Source organism: Neophocaena asiaeorientalis, unplaced genomic scaffold (genome assembly GCF_003031525.2).
Source record: "Neophocaena asiaeorientalis asiaeorientalis breed wild unplaced genomic scaffold, Neophocaena_asiaeorientalis_V1.1 scaffold946, whole genome shotgun sequence".
Classification (NCBI taxonomy): domain Eukaryota; kingdom Metazoa; phylum Chordata; class Mammalia; order Artiodactyla; family Phocoenidae; genus Neophocaena; species Neophocaena asiaeorientalis.
In genome coordinates, this window is record NW_020175049.1 from 2,225,801 (window position 1) to 2,236,634 (window position 10,834).

At 35.8% G+C, this 10,834-nt stretch overlaps 1 protein-coding gene across 3 annotated transcripts in view; it reads right to left on the minus strand.

Moving 5' to 3' along the window:
- Positions 1-2,523: 2,523 nt before the first annotated feature.
- TMEM126A (transmembrane protein 126A) overlaps positions 2,524-10,834 on the minus strand; it is a 9,881-nt gene continuing 1,570 nt past the window's right edge. For 2 of the 3 annotated variants that reach the window (XM_024763591.1, XM_024763590.1), the window contains exons 2-5: positions 9,939-10,034; positions 6,424-6,617; positions 5,146-5,260; positions 2,524-4,523 (exon numbers count right to left, since the gene is read on the minus strand). In XM_024763591.1, coding sequence (XP_024619359.1) covers positions 4,331-4,523; positions 5,146-5,260; positions 6,424-6,617; positions 9,939-10,027 — 591 coding nt within the window. In that variant the 5' untranslated portion in view covers positions 10,028-10,034 and the 3' untranslated portion in view covers positions 2,524-4,330. Of the gene's footprint in view, positions 4,524-5,145; positions 5,261-6,423; positions 8,094-9,938; positions 10,035-10,834 lie in introns of those variants that run through there. The other variant, XM_024763589.1, reaches the window with a different exon arrangement.

Below are 10,834 nucleotides of genomic sequence, written 5' to 3' on the forward strand. Positions count from 1 at the left end.
GACTGAGTCATTTTATCTTACTGACTCATTTGGGAAGTGTGCAGATGATAGAAGTGGGAGGGGGTAGGAGATAGGCTCTTAATCTTCTTTCCAGAATGATTCATCACAATAACTATACAGTTTGGTTATTGTATGGTGATACAAAAAATTTATTAAATCCATTCAGTTTCTTGTAAGTGTATTCAGTGTCTCTGATGCCAGGCAGCAAAGCGCATTCCCAGTGGCTTATGCTTATGTGATTGATGGATGCTCCTACAGTATGAACAGTACAGCTGGTTGTATTGTAACCAAAATCAGGTAGGCATCAACACTATTTGGTGACTATAACTACTGCTTTGATAGAATGGAGTGGATAATTCACTGATAATGAGTCATTACCTTTTAAAGTATGTGATTACCTAGTTCAGTATTTTGGAGGTATGCCTTTAAGCTAAACAATCTTACGACTATTTAAGGTTGAATAGGTAGTAAAATATTTTCAAGTGTTTAGTTTTTTTCCCCAGGCTATCAATACAAAGTTTTGAGACCTTCCCAAATGGTTATATTTTTATATTTTACTGTACTGGTTTTTGTTGAGAAACCAGGTAGTTACCATTTAAGCCAGGGATCACAAAGGGGAGGTCCTCCATTAGAAACTTGTAAAGTGTTTGTTTGGCCAGCACAGTACTTTTTACATGTTTGAACTTGAATACCTTAATACTCTCTGCCAGTCACTCCCTATTGTCTTATAATACCAGACTGAGCTCAGAGCTCTGACCTAGACTGCAAGTGGTCATTTACATGCAGTTTTAAAGTACAGGAAAATTAAACTGGAGATAATTTAAATTTTATTCAGAAAGTAAATTATCGTTAGCAATAAATCCTGTAATATTAGAGGAAAAGTATTTTTTAAAGATAAAGGTTAAAAGAAAGTTGCCCTGTTCGTTGCTTTGGTTACTCATAGCGTTTTTATTCCTAGTTTTTTTACCTTTCCCCAATTTGTACATTCAGGATTTCTTAGCCGTTTTCCCCACTTTTTAAAAAGAAACCGGGTCACAGTGGGCTTTCATAATTTTTTGTAGTTTTTGTTTGGCCATGCCACGTGGCTTGTGGGATCTTACTTCCTGAACCAGGGAATGAACCCGGGCCCTTTGCAGTGGAAGTGTGGAGTCCTAACCACTGGACCGCCAGGGAATTCCCAATTTTTTGTAGTTTTCTTGACCCCAAATTTGCTGAAATTCATCTTTTGCTCAATTTTCAGTTAATCTAATTTAAAAATCTAGTCACTTGGTGTTTTGAACATTCGTGTAGCTGTTAACATGTACAGATTTGAATTTTATTGGTGGCCCAACTTCCTTTAAAATGTGCCATCAAATTCTGTTTCCTGGGCTTCCCTGGTGGCACAGTGGTTGACAGTCCGCCTGCAGATGCAGGGGACACGGGTTTGTGCCCCGGTCCGGGAGGATACCACATGCCGCCGAGCGGCTGGGCCCGTGAGCCATGGCCGCTGAGCCTGCGCGTCCGGAGCCTGTGCTCCGCAACGGGAGAGGCCGCAACAGTGAGCCCAAAAAAAAAAAAAAATTGTTTCCTTTTTACCCACTGAGGTCAAACCCCTCTGGCTTCTAGTGTACCATAGTCTGGGGTTTACAAATTAATATCTTAATTTAAGTATAGTATAACATGAACCTTCTTTTTTAAAGCCAAGTAACTGCACAGAATAAATTTTGAAAGACAGGTATAAATAGTTTGTTTACTGTGACAGAATTGAAATAAACTATTTTCCTGACTGAGGCAGTGTTCTTCAGGTCTTAGCTAAAAATGACTGTTTCCTTAAATTGTAATGCAGATCACAGCAGGCTCGCACAAATTTGCCCCCTGACCAAAAGTTTTGGTAAAGTACATTTGTAGCAACAGGTTTAAAGTAACATGTTCTTTGGCTTATGTTGCCCATTTCTACTAACTGGGAAGATGATTTAAGAAAAATATGGTAGAAGACAGATGTTAGAAATCGTTTTTGGTTGCAGAAACCATTGTAGATTTTTGTATGTTTATAGATGGTATGCTAGGGAGTAAGTACGGTGGGAGTGTTTAAGTAAGGAAACAATTTGCGCTAAATTATCCATTTAGTAATATCAGTGGGTTTTTTTTTTTCTTTTTTTTTTTTTTTTTTTTTTTTTTTGCGGTACGCGGGCCTCTCACTGTTGTGGCCTCTCCCGTTGCGGAGCACAGGCTCCGGACGCGCAGGCTCAGCGGCCATGGCTCACGGGCCCAGCCGCTCCGCGGCATGTGGGATCTTCCCAGACCAGGGCACAAACCCGCGTCCCCTGCATCGGCAGGCGGACTCTCAACCACTGCGCCACCAGGGAAGCCCTCAGTGGGTTTTGAATTATCTAAGTTCATCACACCATTCTCTCTTTTTAAAGGAGTCTAATTCAGTAATTTGGGTTTCTTATTTTTGAAGTTAGGAATTTTAATTCTTTTTTTTTTTTACTGTGATAAGTAGAACTCTGCTTTAAATAAAAATGACAGCACACACATAAAATGTATAATTTTGGGTCAGACAGCTTTATCATGGTATTTTAGCTTGTAAAATAAAGTTTTTTGGGGTTTTTTTTGCCTTTTATATATGTTTTTCCTAGTTGTAAAGGTAAAGCATATTCATTTCAGAAAGCTGGGATTATCCAGAAAGGAATCAGAATGAAAAGAAAAATCAGCCTTAATTTTATAACCCAGAGAATATCCACAGTAAAATACAGATTCTTTTGTCTGATAATTGGGATCATTTTTTTAATCAAACATAGTTTGATAGGGAATTTTGTTTTATAATGTTTCAATTTGTTTTTTTTTTTTGACCTCGCCACGTGGCTTGCGTGATTCTACTTCCCCGACCAGGGATTGAACCTGCGCCCTCAGCAGTGAAAGTGTGGGGTCCTAACCACTGGACTGCCAGGGAATTCCCTTGTATTTTATTAATTGAATTTTACATCTTTGGCTGCACTGCTTTCTTTAAGGGCCACTGAAAGCCTGCCCCACTCTCAGAGCTGCCTTTTTTAGGTGACAGGCTAAATCCTTTCATATAATTTTAAGTAGCATAAGATTATTTAACAGATACATCACTATATTTGAAAAGAATAGTTAAGATGCTTGTGAATGTGGTCTTGGATGACACAAATATTGTTTGGTATGACTGGCTTGTTTCATAAGAAAGTGTTGGTCTAGCTCTGCATTGTGTAATACTGAGGCTATTATCCACTTGTGGCTAAACTATTTAAATTAATTAAAATAAAAGATTCAGTTATTCAGGTGCACTAGTCAAATTTTGGGTGCTCAGTAGCCACATATGGCTAGTGCTAACATATCAGTCATATATAAAATATTTTCTCATCATTACAGAAAGTTTTGTTGGCCAATGCTGATTTAGATGCTGTTACATGAGAAAATGGTTTCAAGAACTGAGATGAAAACTCTTAGGAAGGGAAACACAATAGATCATTTCAAAAATTTAAATGATCTATCTTAGGAATTGAGGAATAGACCTAGGATATTTCAAAAAACAAAACCAGAAACAATAGGAAGACTATGGCTACCTCAAATTTGAGTGCCTGATGACAGGTGCTATGTTAAGTCAACTTACATATATGATACCAATCTTGAGTGAGGTTACTGATGAGGAAACTGAGGGCCAGAGAGATCAGTTAACTTGCTTAGCATCATACAGCCAAAAAAAATGGCTCAGGTCTATGTGCTTCTAAAGAACTATACCACACTAGATGAAAGCTTCAAAGATAGAATTTACCTTAATCTTATGAGTATAGCTTTCCAATGATATAAATAAGATGACTTTTGAAGTAGGTAACTATCATTAGGACAGCTCAAGCTGAGCCTGAATAATCATCTGTGAAGAATACTGGGAATTGATCCCTCTGTAAGGAATGTTTTTAAATATGTTCTAAGATTCTATGAAAGAACAATACCTATGGAAACAGTGAATTGAGAAAACGAAGTGTAACGTTTCTGTAGTGTATTGATACTCCCCACCCTGGCCCCTGCCATTTTCATTCCTGTTTGGATTCTTTGAGGTTTTCAGTGAAAACTGCTGTGTGGTTTTTTCCCTGTTACAGACCAAACTGCCTAATGTAAAGGAGTAGAGCAAGCAATGTGGGAGAGACGGTATTGGGAACACTAGAGAAGTAGGCTCTTGGCTAAGTGGGTAGTGTTGAATAATTCATTCAGCCTTTTGTTGTAGATCCCAGAATTGTACCTCATGTGATAAATTACAAGTCTTATTTATTCATACTTAGATGTAGGTTATTTTTACAGTTTTATTTTTGTGTACAGATTTGCTTAACCATCACTGAATTTCTAGGTCAGGTTCAGGTAACTGAAGAGCCTTTATAAGTAGTTTATATTGTCTAGACCCAAGGTATGCTGCAAACCCAGTCTGGAGCAAAATGGGAAATAACATCTTTCTAAAGACAGGCTTAGAAATCCTAATCCAGTAATTTAAGATGTTTCCTTTCTCGGGTAGCAGGGCTGAGTTATACCTGTAAGAAAACATTGAGACAGTTCACTAGAAAAGACAGTTGTATCAAGTGGCCAATCTGTGTACAATACATATTAATTCCAGAAGTCTTAAAACTAGCTTAGGTAAAGACTGAGGTAATGCTATTCTCTTCAATGTCTATTAGTCATAAAAACTGTCCTTTTCTCCGTTTCACCTCTGGAAGCTCATATAGTATAGATTGCTTGGTACAAGAGTTCATCAGAGAATAACTGAATTATTTTGGCTTATAGCGAGACATTTTCTGATGGAATTTTCTTATAGAGGAAGTACTCAAACCCTAAGAACATTATGCATATAATGTAGTTTTCATGCTAGTCACAGTACTTTTTGTAGCTTTGTAGCTAGTATTCAATATATAAAGCTAAGAACCTGAACTACACACCCAAGAGGTAGTGTGATAAATTTCTAGAAGTGTTTTCAAATTCTTGAGAAGTATTCTTTGATTACCTAGAAAAAACAAGTCTTGTTAACTCTTTCAAGTCAAACAGGTAACATTGCCTTAAAAATAGAAAATGTACTTGCTGTTTTAAAGTTTGCATTTTCTAGGCAATCATTTATATATATTACTAAAGTTTTTCGATAATTATGGAAAGCAATCCTACCTGGCTGCTAGGCCACCATTCACAGGGATAGCCAAGAAAACAGGGTACAGGCCACCAAAAACAAGACCAACCAGTCCACCTCGTGTTATGGTACAGGTTTCACAATGTAAATCACCTAGGAAATAAATTAGTTCTGCAAATGAATAGTCAAGCAAACATTTAAAGAATGCAAGGTCCTCTTTTATGTATCACAGATACTCAATTTTCAGGCAGTAATACAGCAAATGCATTTCTACAAGGCATGTTAAAAGGTATAATTACACATATGGATAATCTAAAACAGCCAGGAATAACTGATAAAACCATCTTAGGAAAAATTCCCTAATTTGTTTTGAACTTGAATATAATACTCAGTTTGCACTGCTTCTAGCTTTTTGCGCATGTATTAACAAACCTGAGCTAATATTTTTGTCTTTAAGAAACTTTTTAAACCCATGGGAAATTTAACAATTTGATTTATCTTACATTTTTACATTATGCAGTGTGATTTCATTTTTATAAAATTGTTTATTCATTTCCAGATTAGTACAAGGTATTAAAAATAGAAAGCTACGCTAACCTATGTTTTCACTCATTCTGTTCAGTTTATTGTGCAATAGGTTTCCCTGCACATAAAAATTCTTTCCACACTGATCTTGGGGATTCAAGCAAGTACTCACCTAATTTAAACAAATCTGAAGTAGCACTTAAGAGAATTTAAATGGACTGCCTCCCTACTACCACCTATGGTAATAATTTTTTTTAAATTATTAATCAGAAATTCTTTCATGATTTACCTATGCTTGGAGTACTGAGCAAATATGGTGAACTGTCCAAAGGAAATCAAGTCTCCATGTATTTGATAACTATTGCACATATACACATTTAGTGCTTTTAGAGATTTAGTGATTTTTATGGGAACAAGATAAAGAGTCTTGTTCCCATAAAAATTTTCTCCCCCTTAAGAAAATTCTATAATTTTTTAAAAATTAAGGCAGTCAGCATTTAAAAAAAAATAAAGTTTCCAAATATTTCTTACTAAACACTGTAGGAGAGAGAAGTTAGATAAAGGAAAGTATTTAGAATTACTGTGTATATATTTTACTTGTTTGGTAGACCATGCTAATCTGAATTAATTGCTGCTTTACATAGAGAGGCTAGCAAGGTTCAGTCTTATCCAAGCAGTGACTGTATTACAGCATATAGCCAATTGCTACAATTATTTAAGGATTAATGTAAGGTGCAAATAATGTACATATACCAAAGCAAACTTGTTGGTGACAGTGAAACAGAATTTACCTGTATTCAAAGGTAAACTTACAAAACCTTTGTAAGATACGTGTGCCATCAAAAATGGGATCACTGCCATTGGTAAGCCAGCAGCTACAGGAGCCTGTGTCACATGTAGGATGCGTCGAAAGAGACTATTTGCTATTAGGCCACAGAGGGCAGCATTAAGTCCAATATATGTTGATCCATTTTCAAGCAGATTCCTGAGTCGGTGAGAAAAAACAGTAACTGTTTTTGGCTGTATTGCGTGTGTTAGCTCTCCAACAATTCTGGCATATGTTACAGAACTTATCAGGACTTTAGGATTAACAGGATCCAACATTTATATCTTATAGCTCCATAAAACAAAAACCTTTTAAAATCATTGTTTTTCATACAGAGTTTTATTCTAAAAGGCTTTGAATCTGGTCAACACTTCAAGGATACAGTGATACATTTAGTTTTGCTAAATGTATTGTGGGAATTTGCAAAGAATATTGGTATGGAAATTCCACCATCCCCCCACCAAGTATATAGCAGGGAAGAGCTTCTGAAGAGTCTGACTTGGATGCCTCTCTAGGCTCCCACAATACCCAATACTTACTTCTGTAGCAAAACACATTATAAGGTGGTATTAGCTTATCACAGATTTACCTGTCAGGCTTCCTAACTAGCCTGTAAACAACTTGAAGACAGTGGATACAAAGATATAAATATCTTGGTTTCAACAGCACCTGGCACACAGAAGGCATTCAATAAGGTGAAATTGATGTCTCCTTTTACTCTTCCTTGAAGCATTAGAGTTAGGATTAGGGGGTGGAGGATGCGTACTAACATTTAAGGGATCCTCTATGCTAGGTACTTTTTATAAGAGCTCATTGAAATAAGAATAAATTGATGTTTTGGGATAGTAAGTGGTAGAACTGGCTTTTAAGGAAGGCATGTATGAGATTTAAAATGTATGTTCTATGCATTCTTTAGTTTTGGGGAAAAAAACTAAAACTGCTGAATATTGAAAGTATCCAATTCAAAGCCTTCAGCCTATCACTTCTTTACCATCTGCTTTGCTTCCTATAACACAGGCGTCAACCTCTTAATTTTCTCATTACTCTTAATTAGCCAAACTAGCCACACAATATCCCCTCTAACTTCTATGGTTAACACTCAAGACAGGTTTTCTAGGAATTCCTAATTGAGCTTTCTACATTGTATAAGGTACTACTTTTCTTACCTGTCACTTTGCAATCACAATGGTACTTGTCATTCAATCATTGAGCACTTATTGCATGCCGCAGACTTGGTGATGAAGGCACAAAAAATTATCTTCGGTGTTTTCATAGTTTATTATTGGAGAATGAAAGATACGTAAACTTGATATATTGGATTGGCCAAAAAGTTCGTTCGGATTTTTCCATGAAAAATGCGAACAAACATTTTGATCAACCCAGTATAACAAAAGTATTAAAATGGTAATGTTAGTACAAGGGAGGCAGTTTAGAAACTTAGGGTACATAAGACAATTTTTAAATTGTGATGAGGGCCTAGAGAGCTACCAAACAACAAAACACATGAATGTGAAAAGACCTGTGTATTCTTGTGGGAGCCAAGGGAATGGGAAACTCGAGCACTTCCTCTAAAATATTTTTATTTTATCTTCATAACAATACTGTGAAATATGTATTATCTTCATTTTTAGTCATAGGAACAAATGCCCATATATATTACATATTATATACATTGTAATATTATTATATATATAATTATATACATTGTAATATGTTGATATATTAATGTTAAATATTATTAAAAATTACATAAATAAGTACCTAAATATAACGAGTGTAACTGGAATCTGAATAGCAACGTTTGCTGTCTCCCAACCAGATTTTAATTTCCTGTGGCTTAAAGTCACATTGTTCAGTTAATAATTCAATACAAAATTGTTATTATCTAGCAGCCCCATTGCCAGTCAGTGTTCCCAAAAAGTGCCTATACAATTAGAAACGTGAACTCAAGATTTTTTGGCAAGATAATACCCATAAAGTAACTAGATACATGAACTAACAAATGAAATATAAGAGCAGAAATAACAAGTGGCAATGAAATAGATGGCACATGAAATTATTTTGTAGATTAAAAAGTGAAGTGTTTGATACTAAAGTTTCATACATTTAAGAACTTTTCAAATAACTATTAAACATATCTAAATTGGTAATGCAAGAAATGAGGATTCAAACTTAGGAGAACTAGGATGGATAAAATAGAAGCAGAGGAAAAATAGCGAACAAAGATGAGATGCTGTCATCTGCCCTGTTTAGGTGCCACTGTTCAAAAGCAGTTTATTCCAAATTAAAGCTTACTTTGCAGTTCCAGATTACTTCCCCATTGATTACTATTTCTAATTTGGGAAAGTCCCAGTAACACAGCCTGCTTGCTTCTCTTCAAGGCTGTCACATCTCTATTCTTCCTGGCTTTCCCTACCTTACTGGCCTGGAAACATGGGCACATGTCTTTTATTTGCTTAAAAAGTTTCTGTTTACCTCTGGGAAACAATAACAAAAACGATGTACACTGTGTGTTTGTGGTGGGGGGAAAGGGAGGCTGGATATACATCTTATTACTGCCCTTGGTTTATGGGTTCTTCCTTGTTGAGCTGGTGTCAGCAAGATTGGAATTTGTGCAAGATAGTAAGATTATACTTCCAAAATGTATTTCAAATCCATCCTTTTTTCACTTCAGCTGCCACCACCACTCACCAGGATTACTATGCCAGTTTTCCTACTGGTCTTCTTCCTTTTCTCGCCTACCTTAAATCTGCTTTCCAAAAAGCAACTGTAATGTTCTTTGGAAATGTTAGCTGGATCATTCCCTGCTTAAAACTCCTCCTGTTCCTTCAACCTTATGCCCACTTCCCTTGTACTTTAGTAACACTGGTTCCTCAAATATGACAAACTCGTTGCTCTCTGTGGCCTAGGCATATGCCATTCCTTCCTCCTCCCCAGGCTGACTCTTCTTCATCCTTTTTGGTCTCAGATTTTCAGTTTAAATGGAATGTTAGAGAGGCTGCCTGAAGAACATTTTGTGGGAGAGTACTGGAGTTCACTCAGCGTTGTCTTCAAAGATCAGTATGTTTCCTATATAAATTTAATAATATCTTAAAGATCTTTTAGCCATGATCCCATTTCTCTGACATTCCTTGTCTAGTTATGTGTGTTACATGGCACTCTCTTAGACTGGTAAGTGTAATGATAGAAGTGAATTGAGAAAGAAGACAGTTTAAAGGTTTGTTATTTAAATTATTCCATAAATATATACATCTGCCTATACTGTAAGCCAAATGGAAAAACTGGGAGAAATGAATTTTAGCCTTGACTTAAAGGAAAATGGCTAATCTCTCTGAGCCTTGGTGTTCTCATCAACGTAATAAAAAAAACTCAATTTCCTTCTGACATTCTATGTTTATATTCAAACCAAATAAATTTGAGATGAATCAATGATGAAAGTCCACCTGATAAAAGAATTTTTTAATTAAGAAGGGATCTTACCTTTCTGCTTCTGGAAGTTGGTTAATTTTTCTGGTTATGATTTCAATTAAGTTCTTCTTGACAGTACCATCTGGTTTATGATTTTCCATCTTGAGCCTTAAATTAAAATGTCATTTTTCAATAATGTGTATCTATAGAGCTTATAAAAAGCCTTTGGAAGACCATAAATATTTAATTTTAAAAGAAGCAGCCATAGCTTTATTTCATAATCTGAAAAATTAATGCATTAGACACCCCCCAAAAAACCCCTACAATTCTATGAAATAGAAACCAGAACATGGAAGACAACACATAAAGCTTATAGGAAATACAGAATATCTTTGTAACCCTTAAAAATATTGTAAATTTGCAAACAGCACTAACCATAAAACACATAAAGCTAATATTAAACTAATATTAACCAATTAAAATGACCTTGTGTTCATTTACAGATACCATAAAGATAAGCCAGTTGGGGAGAAAATGTTTGCAATGTAACTGACAAAGGAGTAGTTGGTACCCAGAATATGTAAAGTATTGAATAGTACAAATCAATAAGAAAAAGGCAACCAACCCAATAGAAAAACTGACAAAAGGTTTGAACAGGCACTTCACAAAGAGAATAGTCAAACAGACAATAAATATGAAAATATGCTTAACCACTATAATCAGGAAAATAGAAATTAAATTTCAATTACTGGCAAGAATGTGGGGTAACTGAAACTCATGTGCTGCTGGTGGAAGCATAGGTACAACCACTTTGGAAAAGGATTTGGTACTTAATAAGTAGAAGACACACACTCAGCAATTTCACATCTAGGTACACCCTAGAGCAGAGGTCAGCAAACTTCTCTAAAAGGGCCAGATGGTAAACATCTTAGGCTTTGCGGGTCACATAATGGTCTTTTGTCGAATAC